The sequence below is a fragment of the Indicator indicator genome, chromosome 5 (genome assembly GCF_027791375.1).
Source record: "Indicator indicator isolate 239-I01 chromosome 5, UM_Iind_1.1, whole genome shotgun sequence".
NCBI lineage: Eukaryota > Metazoa > Chordata > Aves > Piciformes > Indicatoridae > Indicator > Indicator indicator.
Genome location: NC_072014.1, coordinates 39,621,493 through 39,642,395, shown reverse-complemented (window position 1 = coordinate 39,642,395; position 20,903 = coordinate 39,621,493). Strand labels below are relative to the sequence as shown.

The 20,903-nt window shown below is 44.8% G+C and overlaps 1 protein-coding gene across 4 annotated transcripts in view; it reads left to right on the top strand.

Moving 5' to 3' along the window:
* The window catches only part of KIF5C (kinesin family member 5C), a 90,263-nt gene that overhangs the window by 64,827 nt on the left and 4,533 nt on the right, over nucleotides 1-20,903 (top strand). For 2 of the 4 annotated variants that reach the window (XM_054380888.1, XM_054380886.1), the window contains 10 exons: nucleotides 2,049-2,117; nucleotides 5,842-6,048; nucleotides 7,709-7,859; nucleotides 10,778-10,962; nucleotides 13,320-13,437; nucleotides 14,934-15,010; nucleotides 16,378-16,487; nucleotides 17,283-17,384; nucleotides 17,986-18,046; nucleotides 20,574-20,645. In XM_054380888.1, the coding sequence (XP_054236863.1) occupies nucleotides 2,049-2,117; nucleotides 5,842-6,048; nucleotides 7,709-7,859; nucleotides 10,778-10,962; nucleotides 13,320-13,437; nucleotides 14,934-15,010; nucleotides 16,378-16,487; nucleotides 17,283-17,384; nucleotides 17,986-18,046; nucleotides 20,574-20,645 (1,152 nt within the window). Of the gene's footprint in view, nucleotides 1-2,048; nucleotides 2,118-5,841; nucleotides 6,049-7,708; nucleotides 7,860-10,773; nucleotides 10,963-13,319; nucleotides 13,438-14,933; nucleotides 15,011-16,377; nucleotides 16,488-17,282; nucleotides 17,385-17,985; nucleotides 18,047-20,573; nucleotides 20,646-20,903 lie in introns of all 4 variants that reach the window. The other 2 variants (XM_054380885.1, XM_054380887.1) reach the window with 2 other exon arrangements.

Here is a 20,903-nt window from a genome sequence, read left to right as displayed (position 1 = left end):
AGGCCTGTATCAGAAATAATGTGGCCAGCAGGAGCAGGGAAGGCATTCTGTCCCTGTACTTAGCTCTGGTTAGGCCACACCTTGAGTACTGTGTCCAATTCTGGGCTCCTCAGTTTAAGAAGGACATTGAGACACTTGAATGTGTCCAGAGAAGGGCAACAAGGTGTTCAAAAAAGGATTGGATGTGGCACTTGAAGCCATGGTTGAGTTAGTCCTCAGGTGCTGGGTGATAGGTTGGACTTGATGATCTCGGAGGTCTTTTCCAACCTGGTTGATTCTATCATTCTAAGTGACATGATAAGTGGAAAGGGCCTCAAGTTGCACCAGGGGAGGTTTGGGTTGGACATGAGGAAAACTTCTTCACTGAAAAGGTCATCAAGGCCTGGAACAGGCTACTCAGGGCCATGGTGGAGTCCCCATCACTGGAGGGACTGAAAAGCTGCGTAGATGTGGTGCTGAAGCACTTGGTTTAATGGTGACCTGGCAGTGCTGGGTTAATTGTTGAACTTAATCTTAAAGATCTTTTTTCATAGCAAGCAATTCTGTGATTCTCTGTCAGTTATCTGACTCTGTTCCTCTGCAGATAATGTTTGGGGAGCATTCTCCATGAAATCAGAGCCAGGTTTAAGTTCTCAGGACAGGCATTTCAGCACTCCTTTTCTTCAGTGAGTTTTGTGAAATCTCTCAGCAAACTTGTGACAACATCTTGGAGTCACAGGAGAAAAAAAAGGGAGACCATAGCTTAATATTCTTAATATATTTATTATGTACTAGAATTTGAAGGAAAATATGCAACCTTTGGGTCTCTTTTGTTGGTGTTATTTTATCTGTGAACACTGCCTAGAGTCCAGGTGGTTTCTTTCTTTATTTATTTATTTGCACAGCTTGAAATACATCATTGGCACTTAAAGCTATCAGCAATACATTTACCCAGCACTTACCATTAATAGCTTCAGCTTCTGTGAAGATAAGAAGTGGGGAAAAAGAAAAAGAAAACAAAAAAAAAGGGCAGATTCAAACCATTGACCATTTTGGATGAGAGCAGCTGGTACTCGATAGCTGTGTTTGCTATCAGAAATCAATCTATTAGCTTGCTTGTCAGCAAAACACAGAATATCAATTGGCTCTGATAGGGCAAGAAAGCAGTTGCTTATCTCTGGTGAGTTCCTTTGGAGAAGGATATCCATCTCCAGAACAGAGATGTCCCCCCTCCCTGGAGGTATTTCAGAGTTGTGTAGCTGTAGGATGTGGGTTAGTTCAAGGACTTGTCAGAGGTAAGCTGATGATTTGCCTCGATGATCTTAAAGGTCTTTTCCAATCTAGGCAATTCTGTGATTCTGTGAGGTGGACTTGGTCAGGTGCTGTGCTTTGTGGGCCTCCTGTGGTGTTTTGGAGGAAGGACTCACCCAGTGGAGTCTGTCATCATTTCCCTTCTGTATTTAACATGATTTCCTACGCATGAGGATGCTGTCAACAAGGAAGTTGAAATGTCAGTACAGCTGGATGCCTGGCTGTGCATTCCCCAACAGTATTTTCTTCAAGGGCTCTGATGGAGAAGGGAAATAAACATTCTGCAGTGGAGAGGTGCAAGTTCTGTGTGGTGGTTTGAGCTTCCTCTTTTATCCAGCCAGCTCAGAGCTAGCTGTAAATTGTAGCTGTTACAAATCTGTCTCTAGTGATCTCTCTTCAGCTGAAATTTGGGACAGAGTAAGAGAGGGGGGAGTGAGGTGCATGCATTTGTACACCTATAAAGCATCACATGCATTGGCAAAGTCTCCTGCAAGTTACCAGGTGCAACTCTGACCACATCAGTGTCTTGTTTAGCATCAGGGACACCTCTGCTTAGGTAAAAATGCTAGGAACAACTGCATTCATGCATTGCTTCTGCTAGGTAGCTCTGTGTGTGTATAATTTTCCTCTCATTTTATACCACTGAGACGTGCATCTGTGCCATTATTCTTCCTCCTTTTCTAGAAAGGGGAAATAAAAGTGACCAAATGAGACCTCTGAAAAAGAAACTCAAACTCTGCAACCCTATTTCATTGCAGGATGATGAGATCAACCAGCAGAGCCAGCTGGCAGAAAAACTGAAGCAACAAATGTTGGATCAAGAGGAGGTAAGAAAAAAATTCCTTATTTAGTGATTCTGTTGCAGTTATTGTTGCTCATATTAACTGGCTAACATTCAGTAGGGAAGAGAAACCTGTGTGACAGCTAAGTTTAAACTTCAAATGTAATATCCTCAGAGGAGCACTAAGCCTTGATAACTCCTTACAACAGCATAGCATCCTGCTGAGAAGTGGTGCTGGAGGTACCAAGGTAGGAGCCTGGCCAGTATTTTTCACTTGCAACACGTTTTTCACTATATGTATATCCTTTCAGGTGTCCAGGCACTGTGGACTGCAGGTAGTTACAGATTTCCTGGTCTGACAGCATAAAAAATTGGTAATAAATTTCTGCTCTTCATTATTTTGACAATCAGAGACAGCAGTGAGAAAAAAATGTGAGATTGGAAAATTGATCATTGGTGCTACCACAGATTTGCTTTTAAATCTTGGGTTAGTCACTTCAAACATTTTATTTCATTGTTTCTTTCCATCAAATGAATGTTATTGGTTTTAAGATGGAAAATATGAGCCCTAAACTTACAGTCCAGGTCATTTTAAAGCTGGAAGTGGGGAGATTCAAGCTGGATGTGAGGAAGAAGTTCTTCCCAATGAGAGTGCTGAGAGCCTGGAATGGGTTTTCCAGGGAGGTGGTTGAGGCCCCATCCCTGGAGGTGTTTAAGGCCAGGCTGGATGAGGTTCTGGCCAGCCTGCTCTAGTGTGAGGTGTCCCTGCCCATGGCAGGGGGGTTGGAACTGGATGATCCTTGTGGTCCCTTCCAACCCTGACTGATTCTATGATTTTCCACTTGCTCATGAGAGGTTTTGAAGACGCAGTATCTGGCAGTAGCACCGAATCACCAAGTTGCTGTTGTGTTTCTTAGGAGATGGTTTTATGCTGGTTTTCAAACAGTGGGAATTGCAGAAGAACCATTCAGAGCATGAACAGAGTCCTGGTGGGGGGAGCTCACCCATCATCAGTGTTCCACATCGTTGGTTGGCCTCCCTTTGTGTGCAGCACTGCTGTGATTTTCTAGGAGTGTGCCTCTCCCAGCTACCCAACCCACTTCAACTGGAGTTCAGCATTATGCTGGCTGCTTTTCTTTTTTTTTTTTTTGGAGGTTGAGCATCTTTTATAACTGAAAAATTATTCTGTCCATGTCTCAATCCTTATCCAAACTCGCAGAGAGTTTAGCTCCTTACCAGGGAGAGAACAAAGTATAAAAATAAATGTTACTCATCACCCACAACTTACCTGCCACCTTCAGGGACTTACCTCACTGCAGGAATAATCAGCTTTGTTTACTCCATGATTAAGGTCTTTATTCACCTGCCACCATTTTGATTCCTCTGTATTGTGTTCCACCCATGTCTGTGGCTTTACAGAAGGATCAGAATTTGATCCCTCCTCAGAAACAATAATTTACACCAGCTTCTTCTCCCAGCTTTTTCATACCAGTGTCTCCAAGAAATGTTATTTTCCTCCTTGTCTTTATTTTTTGAGTGATGTGCATTCCTTTCTTTGTGTTTGATATTTACACTGCTCTACTTCCCACCCTCTTTGTGTTCCATAATCCATATCACATCTGGAAGATGAATCAAGTTGTCAGTGTCCTCTAATCCCAACCACTTTTTCTCCCCCCCCCCTTTTTTTTTTGGCACATTATAATTTAGCTTTGCTGACTGACTGAAGCCTCTTCAGCTGGTGTTGCTTGTTCAGGAGGTTCAGCTGGTTCATCTGAGAAGCGTGGCCATCTCTTCCCTCTGAAAGTGATATTTTGGGTTTCTCCTTTAAGGGAATTGAATTAATTTTTCAAGGTTTTGTGTTCCTCGTGTAAGCTTCACCTGCGCTGCAGGAGCGATGTACCTGCTCTGTCTTAGAGCTCTGATTAACTCCCTGATCTATTAGCTGCAGAGCAGCTGCCTCACTCTGCTTCCCCCTAATTAACCAGAGTACTTTTTTTCTGCTAGATTAAGCTAGCAGGTTAATTATAAATCCGAGGCCTGCCACAGATGGCACTGTGCTGATACTGGTATCTTCTGGTTCCTTTTCAGGTATCTTAGGGGGGAGTTTTGGGGGGGATTCTGACTCTTCCACCCTGTGAACAGATCCATCCTCTCCTTCCCTTTGTTTCCAGCTGATGGCTATAATGCTTTATTAACAGTCTTTTTAAACCTTGGTGTATTTTTCCACATGGTATCAACAAGAACCTTCTGGGGAGCTGTGTTTATGCTCTAGGTGATATCTAACACTTCCCTTCTCTGGAAGTCACACAGTAATATTCACACAGACCATTTCTGAAGTAAATGTAAATAATAGTTCCATCTGTGTTTAGCTGAGAGATTATTTTAAGCAATTTTGTTGTTTAAATATTTACATGCCATCTGGCTTTGGCATTTCAGTAGGTTTTTCAGTAACGTGAGTGCACTTCTGAGGCTTCAGCATCACCAGTGAGAGAAATTTCCCTTCCATCTGAATCCTCCCTCTACCACTTTGGGCACTTGCCAGTGTCTGTAGCTGCCTGCTTGGTTTCCTATTTTCCATTAGCACTCCCAGCCAAAAAAAGAAAGCAATGTCTTCTCTGACATTCTCCCTTTAGGTGATCTGTTTTAGAGAGATGTTTCTGTTTGGCTTGGAGGTCTCACACTCAACTTCCTCATAGCCTGGTGGGCAGAGGTGGGACAGGTCAGGAGAATTTCACTCAGCACACTTGAGTAGCACATTGTGTTGTATCCTGTGCCCAGGATAGTAACATTCCAGGAATCCTTATGTGAGAAGCCTTGGAAAGAAGTGAGTTGTCTGCAAGAGTGAACAAACTTTGCTCTTAGAATGAGCATCTTGTATCTCATGGACTAGTTTTAGAAGTTGCTGTTCTAGTGTTTTATGAGTTTTATGTAATATTAGGTCCTGATTTTGTTGTTATTATTAAAAGCAAAATATTAGCAAAGTGCCACCTTTTCTTTATTTTCAAATCCTTCTCCAGTACATGACTGTTGTTGAGTCTGGATTTTTACTAAGAAGCCAACAGCTGAGTTGTTAAGACTTTAACATCTGAATAAAGGTGGAGCGGGGCAAGAGGAAGGGTGAGGACCGCACAGCTGAGCTGCAATCACCTCTGTCACTGAAATTTCGCTTACAGTGACATGTGAAGAGTAAATGTAACCAAATCAGAACAGATCAGAAATGCCCACCAGTACATGTGAAGTGCTGTATCTTCAGTAGTTAATATTCTGCCTCAGCAAACAGGAGCAGCTAATCTGTCTTCAGCAGGCTCCTCGTAGGTTTGCTTATCAAAACGTTTCTCTAATGCCACGAGACCTTTGAGACTGCCTCAGAGAGCCCTTTTCCTTGGTTCAGTTCAAAGCTGTGAGGCTGTGTTTAAACATTTGACTTTGTGGCATTTTCTGGTCCTAGCTGCAGCACTGGATCGAGGGCAGAACATTTATTTGGAGCTGTGATAGTGTTTAAAATAAGTTTCTCTGCCTCAGCCTTGTGTTGTAATAGGATCTGATTTCAGATTTTTCATCTCATTGAAGTTCAGAGCCTTCTTTGCTCCTTTCAAATGCATTTATGCTGAAGCTGATGCTGTTTCTGGCAGAATAGCAGGATCTCTTCTTTCCACCTTTCTCGCAGGCCCTTGTATGTCCATGCTTTCTTTCTCTGTTTTTCTCCTTTTTAGTATTGTCTTTGAATAAATTCCTGAGTGGGTAATGCTTCTGTGATATCTGCTTTCCAGCTTCTGGCCTCCACTAGGAGAGATTATGAGAAGATTCAGGAGGAGCTGACCCGTCTTCAGATCGAGAACGAAGCAGCTAAAGATGAAGTGAAAGAAGTCCTGCAAGCCCTGGAAGAATTAGCTGTCAATTATGACCAGAAATCCCAAGAAGTGGAGGACAAAACAAGGGCCAACGAGCAGCTGGCTGATGAGCTGGCACAGAAGAGTGTAAGAGGAAGGGGTTTATAGTGGTGGTTGCCTCCTTACCCTCTGAACTCTGCACCTCCCCTAAGGACTTGCACAGGGGTTGCCAGGTAGTCTCAAGCTGTGCCAGGGGAGGTACAGGCTGGGTATTAGGAAGAAGTTCTGCACAGAGAGAGTGATTGCCATTGGAATGGGCTGCTCAGGGAGGTGGTGGAGTCACTGTCCCTGGAGATGTTCAAGAGAAGCCTGGATGAGGCACTTGGTGCCATGGTCTGGTTGATTGGATAGGGCTGGGTGATAGGTTGGACTGGATGAGCTTGGAGGTCTCTTCCAACCTGGTTGATTCTAGGTAGCTTCTAGCCTGCCCCATTTCAGGAATTGTTCAGACCCTGCTGCCGAGGCTGTTACTATGTAGTTTAAAATGTGGAGTAGCAGGGAAGCTGCTGAAGATCCACATTTGCCAGGGCTACCTTCTCATCTATCTCAGTTAAACAACGAAATGAAGGTAATTCAGGAACTGCTCTATGGAAGCTGATGGCAGATTGTGGCTCTCTTGCAGCCTCTGTGTTTTGCATAGGACAGTGGCAATGGAAGTAAGTATAAGACCTGGCCAGCCTGGGCTGTGGTTATTTAAAACCTGTGTTATACCAAGAAAGCTGTCAAAAGCTGCTTCATGCAAATTGCAGTGTTTTGTCTGTCTTTGGGGTCTGTGCAATGGAGCAGGGTTTTTATAGAGAGGCAGGGAATCTCCTTTGAGGCCAGGTTGAGAGAGTTGGGCTTGTTCAGCCTGCAGAAGAGAAGGCTCTAAGGAGACCTTCTGGTGATCATGCAGTACTGAAAGGGGCCAATCAGAAAGCTGGGGACAGACTCTTGTGCAGGGCCTGTTGTGGTAGAACAAGGGGTGGTGGTTTGAACTAAAAGAGGGAGATTCAGACTGGAGAGAAAGAAGGAACTTTCTATGCTGAGGGTGGTGAGAACCTGTCCCAGGTTACCCAGAGAGGTGGGAGATGCCCCATCCCAGGAACCATTGCAGGTCAAGTTGTTTGGGGCTCTGAGCAACCTGATTTGGTTGAAGATGTCCCTGCTGACTGCAGGGAGGTTTGACTAAATGATCTTTAAAAGTCCCTCCCAACCCAAACCATTCAATGATTCTATGACAGCAAGGAAGGAATCAGAAAAAAAACAGCTCATTTTTTTCAGCTGATGTGTACTGATCTTAAAGAACAAATCTGATCTGAGAAAAATGCTGCTTGTCTGACTAAATACATCCTTGTTCCTTAACTCATTACACAAACTGAGGAAGCTGTCATTACCAGGTCTCCTTTCATGACAGAGACTTCATTATCCCCCCCCCCCCCCCCAAAACAGATTACTTGGAAATCCATCTGAAAAAATTGAATTTTATATCCTCCTCTACCTGCTTCTGTGATTAACCTTCCTTGACATGCATTATGCAAATAAGATTCTGACTGGATTTGCCATGTTTAATAGAACTAAAGTAGCCTTGTTAGCAAGTGAGTTGTGAAAGTGGATTATGGCAAGGTGGGATTGTATGTGGCAGGACACTGAGCCAGGAAGCACACTCAGGAGAACAGAAGGCAGTGCCATGGAGCCCAGGTATCACAGAAAACCTGATGCCCATGCTGGGAAGGAAAGGGTAACTGTGGCTTTTCTACCTTTTCAGAGTGCCCTGACGGTGACCCAGAGGGAGCTGGGCCAGTTGCAGGAGCTCAGTAACCATCAGAAGAAGAGAGCTACTGAAATCTTGAACCTGCTGCTGAAGGACTTGGGAGAGATTGGAGGAATCATTGGTACTAATGATGTTAAAACAGTAAGTTGGCTGTCTTGATTGCTTGTCTCCCCCCTCCCCCCAGAATCATTTTGGTTGGAACAGACCTTTAAGGTCATTGAGTCTGACTGTTCACCCAGCGCTGCAAGGCCACCACTAAACCATGTTCCTCAGCACCACATCTACATGGCTTTGAAAGCTCTCCAGGGATGGAGTCTCTACCACTGCCCTGGGCAGCCTGGTCCAATGATTTCCAACCCTTTTGGGGAAGAAATTGTTCCTCATGTTCAACCTAAACCTCCTCTGGAACAACTGGAGGCTGTTTCTTCTCGTCCTATCACTTGTTCCTTGGAAGAAGAGGCCAACCCCCACCTGGCTCCAGCCTCCTTTCAGGGAGTTATAGAGAGCCAGAAGGTCTCCCCTCAACCTTCTTTTCTCCAGGCTGAACAATTGCAGCTCTCTCAGCTGCTCCTCACAAGATCTGTGCTCTAGAGCCTTCACCAACTTTGTTGCCCTTCTCTGGACAAGCTCCAGCACCTCAATGTCCTTCCTGGAGTGAGGGGCCCTAAGCTAAACCCAGGACTCAAGGTGTGGCCCCACCAGTGCCCAGTACAGGAGGATGATCCCTGTCCTGGTCCTGCTGACCACACCATTACACCATTGCTGATCCAAGCCAGGATGCTCTTGGCCTTCATCTCAAAGTTTTGGCTCCTGGTATTTCTGGGGCTTTTTTTGCCTAGCTGCTTATAAAATGCCTCGTTGTAGAATGTGTGTGACACAGGAGTCCTCCTCCCAGGACACTGCCATTCAACCCTGGCTGGAGCATGCAGTAAAACACTGAAGAGCTCTTTATCTGGGTCAGAGATAGTTGGTGTCTGTGCACACAATCACCACTTTTATTCCCAGCTCAGTGTTTGGGGCCAGACTGATGTAGCATTGCTGTGTGTGGATGCATTTATTAATGGGGGGGACTGAGAATGGGATTAAAGGTGGTTGAACTGGCAGGAACCTTGGTATCTGAAGTGCCTGGAGATGGTGCCAATTTTGGCCAGCTGTGCTTTGAAATTTTGCCTGCTGTCTGCCTCTAGGCTTTCTAGATATGGTAGAAGAGAAAGCTACTCTGTCAATGCTTCTCTTACTACAGAATCACAGAAACATTCAGGTTGGAAAAGCCCCTCAGGAACACCAAGTCCAACCCAGAACCCTGCTCAACAAGGGTCACCCCTAAACCATAGCCCCAAGCACCACATCCAAACCACCTTTAAACACATCCAGGCTTGGGCACTCCACCACCTCCCTGGGCAGCACATTCCAATGCCTGACCACTCTTGCTGGGGAAAAATTCTTCCTACTGTCCAGTCTAAACCTACCCAGTGGCAGCTTGAGGCCATTCCCTCTTGTTCTATCACTAATTACCTGGCAGAAGAGACCAGCAGCAGCCTCTCCACAAGGTCCTTTCAGGTAGCTGTAGAGAGCAATGAGGTCTCCTCTCAGCCTCCTCTTTTCCAAACTAACCATCCCCAGCTCCCTCAGTTGTTCCTCAAAAGATTTATTCTCCAAAATATTGTAGGTGATCACAATGCTGAGAGAAGCTCTTTGTGTAGGCATTGCTAAATGGCACATCACTGATGGAAACTTTCCATGGCCTGGCTAGTCTTAATGCCATCTTATCTGTCCATAAGATAAGAAATCCATCTGGATAAGAAATTCATGTGCGAGATGCGTGCAGACTCCATCCAATGCTCTCCAATTTCTTGCTTTTAGTCCACTGCTTAGTTTGTGAGCAATGAACGTCTCTGAACATTCAAAGCTGAAAGTGAGTATGTGTGGCTGGAGTGTTTTCAGTTGTCTCTGAGAGGTGTTGATGTCCTGCTTCGATGAACAGCGGCTGCTGCAGCCCAGGCTGACTGCAGAGGACACCATCCCTCTTGCCTGAGGTGGTTATGCAGATGCCAAGACCAGAAGGCCAGACTTTGCTAGATGTTACAGCAACCTCTGGTGGCCGTTGTAGTAGGAACCAGAAGAGGAAATCTTTGGCAGTGGAGCCAGAAGTTGTTTGAGACAAATTTTTATAGTAACTGAGATGTCAGCATTCTACAGGACAGCTGTCAGAATAAGTAAGGGCAGATTGAGAAGCTGTTAGAAGAATAATTTCAAATTTGTGGGCAATTAGCATCTTCTCAAAGTGGGTCTAGTTTCAGACCAGGCTGAAGAGTTTGGAAACAGTCTCATTTTTCAGGCTGTTGAGAGGGGACAAGAGGCCATGTTACCTTTCCCTTGGTGATGCTGGGAAGAAGGCAAAAAGCAGATGAAGTTGCTGGCCATATGCTTGCTCCAGGAGAACCTTCACAGCTCTTCAGTGGGTTGCATGTGTTAAGTAGTTGAAGACATAGAACTAAAAGGCACCCCCTTAAGCCAGAGATAGAAATGATGTGTCAATAAAATATTTAGGGACAAAAGCGATTCCTTTTTTCTTGCCAGTGAGATTTCCAGACCCCTGTCTGTCTTACAGCTCCTTACTGAAGAAGCACAGCCCTTCAAGAGGAGACTTCTTGAAGCTGTACTTTGAAAATGCTCTTCAGCTTTTAGCAGTTTGAAGGAAGGAAATGTTCCTGTTCTGGTGTGGTGACATGAGAAGGTTTCTCCAAAATATGCTCTTGCTGTGACGGTTGTCTTCAATGTTTTAGATGTTGAACCTCTACATTGACAAAACACATTGAGCACACAAGCCTTAATTTCTCACTTCTGAGTCTTATCAGTGAAGATTGTAAGGAAGAGAGTGGTAGAACATGTTTAAAGATGACCCAGAGGTCTATGTGTACTCCTTGAGGACTTGCAACTTCTTAGCTCTGGACAGAAGTTTCCCAGGAGGAAGCTTACCTGTAAGAAGCACACCTGTAAGGAGCACAGCTCACCTGTAAGGACCACACCTTCATGATTGCAATCTCCTGTGTGTTTAGTTAGCAGATGTGAACGGGGTGATTGAGGAGGAGTTCACCATGGCAAGGCTTTACATCAGCAAGATGAAGTCTGAGGTGAAGTCTCTGGTGAACCGCAGCAAGCAGTTGGAGAGTGCCCAGATAGACTCCAACAGGAAGATGAACGCCAGCGAGAGGGAGCTCGCTGCTTGCCAGCTCCTCATTTCACAGGTAGGTTTGCTCCTTCCTTGTCCCTGTGCTGCAAGGTGTGATGACTTTCTGGGCCTCCTTCCTCATGGAATGTGTGTGCCAAGAGCAAGAAACAAGATTTAAGGGAGCAGAGTGGCGTTTCTCTTATCTGTTTGGTTGGGTTTTCTCTTTTCTGTTCCTCCCCTCGCTGTTTTTCAGCACATTCTGTAGCAGGATCATGTCCTGCTGTAGATCTCCAAATGTCTTCTGTGGTTTAATACTGCAATCCTCCTTGGAATGATTTTCTCAGCATGAATTTGTGTCTTGTACCTTCACTTCAAGAGCAACCTGAGAAAGGAAGCAGTGATTGTGTGGTTCATTAGAGAATCACACAATTGTCAGGGTTGGAAAGGGACCTCAAGGATCATCCAGTTCCAACCCCCCTGCTATGGGCAAGGACACCTCACACTAGATCAGGTTGCCCAGAGCCACATCCAGCCTGGCCTTCAAAACTTCCAGGGATGGAGCCTCCACCACCTCCCTGGGCAACCTGTGCCAGTGTCTCACCACCCTCATGGGGAAGAATTTCTTCCTGACATCCAATCTGAATCTCCCCATTTCTAGTTTTGCTCCATTCCCCCCAGTCCTGTCACTACCTGACATCTTAAGAAGTCCTCCTCAGCTATCTTGTAGGCCCTGTTCAGATCCTGGAAGGCCACAATAAGGCTCCTCAGAGCCTTCTCTTCTCCCCTCTCCCCTCTCCAACTCTCTCAGTCCTAACAAAACATTTGGAGAGCCTCCCCATATCTGATCTGCTAGTTTGCTACCAACATAATTGGGCAGCAAATAAAAAGAAATACATTATGGAGGAGATGACTACATGAGACAGAAACCCAGATGGCAGGAGATCTTCACAGTGGGTGGCAGTTACAAGCAGTGATGCTTACTGCAGCCTGCTGCAGGAGAGGGGGCTGGCTGCTCTGACATGCTCAGCTGCTTTGAAGTGGACTTGTGAAGGGGAGGAATCGATACACTTGACTGCATTTCAATTGCTACCTTTTAGTTTAAGAAAACCTTGGAGCAATGAGAGCCTCTTGTCCTGCAGCAGGATGTCTTTATTAAGTTCTGCTTAATAAAGCTGTAGCTGGAAGCTACAGGGAGGCTGGAGGCATAGAAGCATAGAACAGTTTGGGTTGGAAGTAATTTCAAATATCATCTAGTTCCAAACCCCTTGCTGTGACCAGGGATACCTTCCACTAGAGCAGGTTGCTCAAAGTCCTGTCCAGCCTGACCTGCAATGTTTCTGGGGTGGGGGCATCCACAACCTCCCTGGGCAATCTGTTCCAGTGTCTCACCACCCTCACTGTAAGGAATTTCCTCCTAATATCCAGGCTGAATCTTCCCCCTTTCAGTTTGAAACTGTTACCTCTCATGCTATTACTATCTCCCTGATAAATGTGTGTGTGTCCCCCCCATCCTTACTGGCAACCTCTTTAAGCACTGAAAGGCTGACAGAAGGTCTCCCTGGAGCCTTCTCCAAGCTGCTCTCTCAGCCTGGCCTCACAGCACAGGAGTTCCAGCCCTCAGATCATTGTTGTAACCTCCTCTGGACCCACTCAAGCAGGTCCATGTCTCTCCTGTGCTGAGGATCCCATAGCTGAACACGTTCCTGAGGGTATTGGCTCCCCTAAAACATTCAGCTTCCTGCCCAAAGCGTGCACCTTGGTCATGTCCCCTTGTCTGAACTATTTTACTTCCTGCTAAAGATTGCTCCTCTCTCAGTCTGATCCTCACAGAGGCACCAACCCAGAGGTCATAACCCCTCTCTGCTGAAGTGAACTTTAAGAGCAGTGAACCAAAAATGCTTTGGTGACCTTAGGCTGTAATAATTTCCAGGCAGTATCCTAATTTTATCCCCAAGTTAGAAAATTTTAATTCAATTTTTGGTATTTTCACCACATCCTTCACTGTTTTCTATTCAAACATAAGCACTTCTAGTTCAGAGAGGTGTAAGCAAGAAACAAATCCTCAGGATGGGTGGGGAAAGTCGATCTGAGCTTCTGCGGATTGAAGCATCCAGGAAGCCACTTCAGAGGCCTGGTTGTTCTACTGGTTTTAGAAAGCTGCTGCAGTTTGTTTAACACCAGATCCTGAGCTTGCAATGATGTTTTAGAATGACTGCCTATGCTGATCTGTTTGTCTTGGGCTACTAAGTATGACCTATAAAAACAACAATCTGTTTGGATCTGTTGGCTCCTTCTCAGGTCCTTTGCTGTGTTTTCTCCTAGTCATCAGCTCAGGATGTGGGGAGCTTTCTATTTTCTATCTGTATGTACCTGAATTCCTAGATAATAAGCTGAGGTTCTCACATCTGGTTGCTCTTCCCTTTGTCTTTAAAGCATGAAGCAAAGATCAAGTCCCTTACAGACTACATGCAAAACATGGAGCAGAAGAGAAGGCAGCTGGAAGAGTCACAGGACTCTCTCAATGAAGAACTTGCCAAGCTGCGTGCTCAAGGTACAAAATGGAGTCTTGTGATCATCATTTCTTTCACCAGCTCTACCTTAGAAAACTCAGTGTTGGCTGAAGGATCACGTTTGCAGCAGTCCTGCAACTTTTTATTGTCTCCTTAGGATTTTTGCAGGGAAGATACAGAATTGTGATTCAGAATCCTTTACAGGTTACACTTCCTTGTAGTACATGACACAGAATTACCCCTTTCAGCCAAAACTCTGGTCACAAAATCCTGGGAAATGGGATTTTTCAAAAGAGCCAACAGCTTTATGACCGTTTTCACCATGGGTGAGCAACACCAAGCAGCACCAAGAAATCTTGCTGAATCTCTGCTCTGTGAAATCTTTGCATATCCATCTAATTTCACAGCTGCCCTGCACCAGTCAAAAGGAAGCTGCTTCCCTTAGGGTCAAGCAAAAGATGGGTTTTTCTTGGCTCCTATTTTGGATCCAGGTGACTTCATTTGAACAATTGAATATTTTTTTTTTAACTTTCTGATTCAATAGGGACATTCAAAAGCAGGTTTTGTAGCATTGCTAAGCTCCTGACTGAGGTAAAATTATGGTGTGGCTTTATCATTATTCTGCAATTCTGCACATAGGGTCTTCTCTGACTCTAGGAGCAGCAGGTGGTGACAAGACTTACTTTATTTTTTTACCATCTCCTGCATTTTTAGAAGACAATTTTTATTCCATCTCTCGGTCTTCCTACCCTACTCATAAGAAATGATCTGGTTCTGGAGGCACCATATCCCAGTAGAAAATGAAAGGGGACAAGGAGGATTTTGATAAGAAGGATTTTAAGGAGCCAAGGGTAGGCTGGAAAGGTGCTGGGTTGGCTGAAAACTGTGTGGCCTGTCAGTTAAAGGGAAAGGGGCTTTGGTCAGTGTGGTCACAGCTTGGGTGCTGCAAACCATGGCTTTTTCTGCCCCTCTAAAGCTGTGTTCCCTGATCACAGTATGAGTGTATATCAGAGGTTGGAAGGGACCTCCAGAGATCATCAGGTCCAACCCCCCTGACAGAGCAGCAGCACTTAGGGGAGTCTGCACAGGAATGCATCCAGGTGGGGTTGGAAAGGCTCCAGAGAAGGAGACTCCACAACCCCCCTGGGCAGCCTGTTCCAGGGCTCTGTCACCCTCTCTGCAAAGAAGTTTCTCCTCATGCTGAGCTGAAATCTTCTCTGTTCAAGTTTGACCCCATTGGTCCTTGTCTGATCACTGGGAACCACCCAAAAGAGCCTGGCCCCCTCCCCTTGACACCCACCCCTCAGCTATTGAGAGCCATTGATCAGATCCCCTCTCAGGCTTCTCTTCTGCAGACTAAACAGCCCCAGGGCTCTCAGGCTCTCTTCCCAGGGGAGATGCTCAAGTCCCCTAAGCATCCTGCTGGCTCTGATGCCTCTGCCCCTGCAAAAAGAGGAACTGGCCTTTTTTTAATGACTGGATGTAGCAGGTCTTGGAACTGTGTGGCTAATTCTCAACTGTCTCCAACTTCAAACAGAAAAAATGCATGAAGTCAGTTTCAAGGATAAGGAGAAGGAGCATCTGACCCGACTTCAGGACGCTGAGGAGATGAAGGTAGCGTGGCTGCAATTTTAGAGGGCATTTCCCAGTGAGATCCTTCATAACTGGGGTGTAGTTTTGTCTTCCTGTACACCTTGTGTGCTTTTAGAAAACCCTTCCAGCCTCTGTCAGCATTTCCAGCCTCTGTTAGAAACCCTGACCTCATGTAATTGAATGACCTCTGCTCAATATGAAATCAGAGAACTTGCAGTGTTGAGGTTGTTGACCAGATGCTGGGGGGAAAAAAAAAGTGAGTTATAGCCTGAACTTCTGAGGTGAACATATCTTCTGAGACCAGCATGTAAGCTGGGCCTGCTTCAAAGAGTAGAGAGGTTCAGTGGACCCTGTTTGCTGAACTGGAGATGCCTCAAATCAAACAGAGAAACAAAACCTGATACCCAGTGTCTTGCATCCATAGGTGAGAACAGCCCCATTATAGATGGTTGTAAAATGCCTCTCTGTTACTCTATTTTTTTGCCAGTGGAACTCTGCTGAAAGTCAGTTTGCTAGGTAGTGAATCTGGCTGCTGGATTTAATGTAATTTAAGCACTAAAAAGTGTGCTAAGAAGCCACTTTGCCAAAAGATTTTGCAAAAATTCTGACTATTTGCTAAAAACAATAATGAAATAAAAACTTCTTTTCTGGTGTTTTCTTCTTCCTTTGGAATGCAAAGAAATGCCAGGGAATAAAGTGTGAGTTGTGTTCTTGATGGGGTTGCAGATTGCAGAGAAGGGAAAATAAGATTTTACAAGGATAGTGGGAGAGGTTTGTCAGCTTCAGAACTTTTACCTCCAGAGATTTTTCCCCTTCAGAATGTTTACATCCATTATAAAGAGTTAAGGTTATTAAGACAGTTGTCCAGTTACTCCTTACAGTTGGAAGAGCCCAAATCTTTCATGAGCAAGCTAAAGAGATGCAGTGAGTTTTTCTTAGTAGCTGAGCTGTATCTAATCCTAGAATTCAGATAACAGTTGGGCTGTGAATAAGCAGTTCTCAGAGAGGAGGAGGAGGATGTTTGACTTCTGACCCAGGTATAGCTGTACACATATTTTCATGGTGAAGAAAGAGGTGAAAAATGATAGAGACCTGGTAAGACCAGTGTCATTCTTGGCACTTGATATGCTAAGACCCTGGCTTTCACATGCAGTGTTTTTTTCGGGAGGATGAGTAGAAATTGGTGTACATCTGTTGTCTGAATGAGCAGCTTGGATGAGTGGCTGCAGTTTTGTAATCACAGAAAGATAAAGCTGCATTAACCTGCTTTGATAAGCCTCACTCCCCTCCAGACAGCTGGGCTGATGTCACTGACAGGTAAGAAGGAAGCTGGACTGTGCCTTACTTTGTCTCTGTTCATGCATGGCTCTGCTTCTTGTGCTCTGCAGAAGGCACTGGAGCAGCAGATGGAGAGTCACAGGGAAGCCCACCAGAAGCAGCTGTCCAGGCTGAGGGATGAAATTGAAGAGAAGCAGAAAATAATTGATGAAATCAGAGAGTATGTTTACTCCCTTAATCACTTTTCTTTGCTCCTGACCTGTTCTGTGCCACTGTAGGGATGTTTTGGGGTTGGTTTTGTTACTTTTAATTGATGTCTGTGTATTTTGGTGTCTTACAGGGAGCAGCCAGCCCTCTAACTATTTCACACAGTGGATTATAGGGCATAGTCCTTTCTTGTGGAGCTTTAACAAGGCCATAAAATTAGAGAGAGGAAAAAGATTAATGTTACACCTGCAGGTCAGTAGGTAAGAGAAGCTTGGAGGAGAGCAGATTTTAGAAGTTGAAGGTTCCGAGGGCTTCTTCCAATAACCAGTCCTGCCACAGGCTGTCAGAGAGCCTGGGAGACTCAAATGTGTCCTGTTTTCACACCTTAACATTTCTTCCTGGCACAGCAGTTTGTGTTAGTCAGATACTCCAGCACTTGAAAAGCAGAATTCTTTGCTCCTGTACTCCTCATTCTGTCAGCATTTATAATATCTAGGCAAGCCTAATTCTTCCATCATATTTATTGTGTGGTCAAAGACTAATGACAGGGAAAATGAGGAAATGGGACAGAAAGATTGCAAGAACAGTTTGTGTCCTTTAAGATAAAGGAAGCAATTTAATTTAATTCTCTGATACTTTGAAATACTGTTCTTTAGATTCTTTATGCTCAATTTCTTTCAGGATTTTTCAGTAGAGAGTTGAAGCTTCACTACCTCTTCTCTAACCCCCTTTTCTATATGGAGATTTACCCACCCTTGTTAATGGGGTTCAGCACTGAGCTGTACTGACATTTTCTTTCTCGTTCTAGTATGAATCAGAAGCTGCAACTGGAGCAAGAGAAACTGAGTGCTGATTATGATAAATTAAAAATTGAGGACCAGGAAAGAGAAATGAAACTGGAAAAGCTGATGTAAGTCAACAGTTTTGTCATCTGGTATCCAATAATAGAGTGTCTCTTAATGTGTCCACAGGAAATGTGCTAATGAGAGGAATTTGTGGTGGGATATGCACATTAAAATATCATTTCAGTAGCCAAGCCAACATGCAGCAGCAATTGTCATTTACTCCATATCCTTCTCTCATAGGCTGATAACAGTGGGTTTGATACTTGCCCAACCCCATTTCCTTAGAGCTCTGATTTTATGAGCAAGCACAGCAAGTGCTAAATCCCTCATTCCTTAATTCACAGCAAAACCAAACAAAGAATCTGGGGAGGTTGGGTGGTTGTTTTCTTTTCTGGTTTTTGAAGTAACAAATCAGACAGCTGAGTAAAAACCTTTTCTGGAAATTGGGCACAAAAGAAAAAAGTGGAGTTGGTGGCTCAGCCATTCCATGTGAGAAAGCTGCAGATCTGGGACAGTCAAAAGCATAATTACAGATGCAAGGAGATGCACAATTTGCTTGCATCTGCAGACGCTGTACTCTGTACTCAAACTGAATGTTCATTGATTCTCTTCTGGTTTATGTGACTTCAACATTTTCATTGGTGTTTGATGTTGTGATCTTTCCAGACTGCTTAATGATAAAAGGGAGCAAGCAAGAGAAGACCTTAAGGGGCTGGAGGAAACAGTGGTATGTCTTAATTACACCTTACTCAGCTTTTTTCTACTCTATGTCTTATGGCAGGGGGGGTTGGAACTAGATGATCTTTTAAGCTCCCTTCCAACCCAAACCAGACACTTGCATCTGTACCTAAGAAAGTGACCAATTTCTAGGTGGCTGAATTAGTGCATTTTGCCACATCATGCCACTGAAGTTTAGACCTAAAGATTAAATGCTGTTATTGTAGCCTCTTGTAAATAAGCTATCACCAACAAGCCTACCAATCCTCTTGATTTTGTTGTCCTTGTTCCCTTATATCACCTGAAATAACCTAGGTATTGAGCAGTGTAGCTAGCTGGGTGATGCAGACCTGACCACTGTAACAACTTGCAGGTTGTGCATGCAGTGGTAAGGATGCAATTTGTGATGGACAGCATCAGTGGCTTGCTGCCCACTTTTGTTGGAAGCTGCATTTTAACCTGCCTGTGAAACACAGGAACTTTCTGAAAGCTCTCAGAAGCTGGTCAAAGCTACAGCTGGCTTAGGATCATCACTCAGTGATGTTTGCTAGTGTTAACCTGGTTATTAACTCAAACTCAGCATTTTTTCCTCTGTGTAATGCTTCAAAAAAAAAGTTTAGAGTTGCTTCAGGATCAGTTGAGTTAGTTACTGAAGCTGAAATATTGAGGTCCTTTGATTTTTGGCTCCCCAAGACATAAGCAGCCTGGTTTAGTGGAAGGTGTCCCTGCCCATGGCAGGGGAGGTTGGATCTTGAAGGTCCCTTCCAGCCCAAACCATTCTATGATGCTAAAATAAACTCATGTGAGGATAGATTTAGCCAACCTTTCTGATATGAACTGTCCTCCCCAGATACCTAGAACCTGCATGTAGGCTTGATTTGCCCTGTACACCAGATGAGTAAGGCAGTTGGAAAGCAGAAGAAGGCAGTATCATACTATCGGCTTGCAACAACCCAGATGGCATTTGTTTTAGTTTCTGGATGAACCTCTCTGAATTGTCTTGCATTAAAATGTTATTCACTTTGTTAGAGTTGTAATAACCATCAAGCATAGTGAACTGCAGAAAACCATCAGCCATCAAAGGCCAAATGGTAGCTCATCCCTGCCCACTGGTATGGGGGGACTCCAGGAGCATTTGGTGCCGTTTGGATGATTACTTTGAGGAGCAAGGGATACAGAACAGTTTTGCTGGGACCACAGCTGCTGCTCTTCTTCAGTTTGTTGTTCTTGCAGCACTGAGCTGGTGAGGAAGCAAAAGATGAGGTCCCAAGGTGGTGGTCTGGAGGTGTGTGCTCTGCGGCTGTGTTTATCTTAAGGTGGCACACAGTGCCACTTCTGGGTACCACATCACTCATACATCAATAAGCTATGCTTGGCATCCCCAGCTCGTAGCAGTCTGTGAAGGAACCTTCTCCTTTTTTAGATTCTAATCAGTTTTGCCTTTTTCTTTTGAGAGATAAAGACTAAAAATTTCCAAGTTCAAAAGCTTGCGTGGTGGTGGAGCTTAGTAAGCATAGAATCATAGAATTGTCAGGGTTGGAAGGGACCTCAAGGATCCAGTTCCAAACCCCCTGCCATGGGCAGGGACACCTCACACTAGATCAGATTGCCCAGAGCCACATCCAGCCTGGCCTTCAAAACCTCCAGGGATGAGGCTTCCACCACCTCCCTGGACAATCTGTTCCAGTGTTCTCACCATCCTCATGGGGAAGGATTTCTTCCTAACATCCCATCTGAATCTACCCATTTCTAGTTTTGCTCCATTCCCCTCAGTCCTATCACTACCTGACATCCTGAAAAGTCCCTCCCCAGCTTTCTTGTAGCCCCCTTCAGATACTGAAAGGCCACAAGATGGTCTCCTGGGAGCCTTCTCTCCAGGCTGAAGATTCCAGTCCGTGAGTGGTTAAGCAGAAAATGGCCAAGCAAAAGTTGCTCTCAGCAGCTTTGGAAAGGCAGATCCCTGCAACATGGCTTTGTGCAGCCTGAGGTTGGGCTGCACAGCCTCTCCATGTTGTTGTCTTTCTTGCACAAGGATTCCCTATTTCTTGCTTCCCTCTTTCTGGGAGCAGGTTGCCACTTCTTGTGTCACACCTCCAGTCTGGAGTAAGGTGATTGTTTCACTGAGCCTGAGACCTTGATGCACATACAAAAAAACTGGGAAAACCTGGTTTTTGGCCAACATTTAGAAGCACTTAACTGCCTGTGACTTGACTGTAGAGTGAATCCGGAGCTCTTTCGTGCCTCAGGGTATGTATGAATTGGCCATGGCCAGTTTGGGAGACTTCAGCCTTCTGCTGTTGTTTCTCCACACCCTGAGGCAAAGTCAACATGTTCTCAGAGGTGGCTTTGGTGTGGTGAACACCTTGGGAGGTGCAGGAGCTCTTCAGTGGGGTACAGCGTGGGCACTGCCCTTCTGTGAGCTACATGTACCCACGAGCAGGGACAGCTTCTAAATAAATCACAGCAAAGTCAGCTCCAGTCTGAGCAGAATTTTTGCACCCCAGTATCTACTGTGTCTTACTGGTTTTGTCTTACAGGCAAGAGAACTTCAGACTCTTCACAACCTGCGCAAGCTGTTTGTCCAGGATCTTACCACCCGCGTTAAGAAAGTAAGCTGAGACCCTTTTAACCCCAAATCTCATCTTCTCTGCAGTGTTCTTGTGATTTCCTGGGAGCCTTTAGTGCATGTTGTTAGAAAATGGGATATTGTCTTTTTTCAGTTACCTTGAGTCATGAGATTAAAACTGTTGTGATGTTTATTAGCTTTTCTTTGGTCCTGATTTAATAAGGACAAGTCTTGGTCCTCAAAACGAACCAATCCACTTCAGTTGTGTTACAGAATTCTCCAAGAAAGTATTAATGACTAC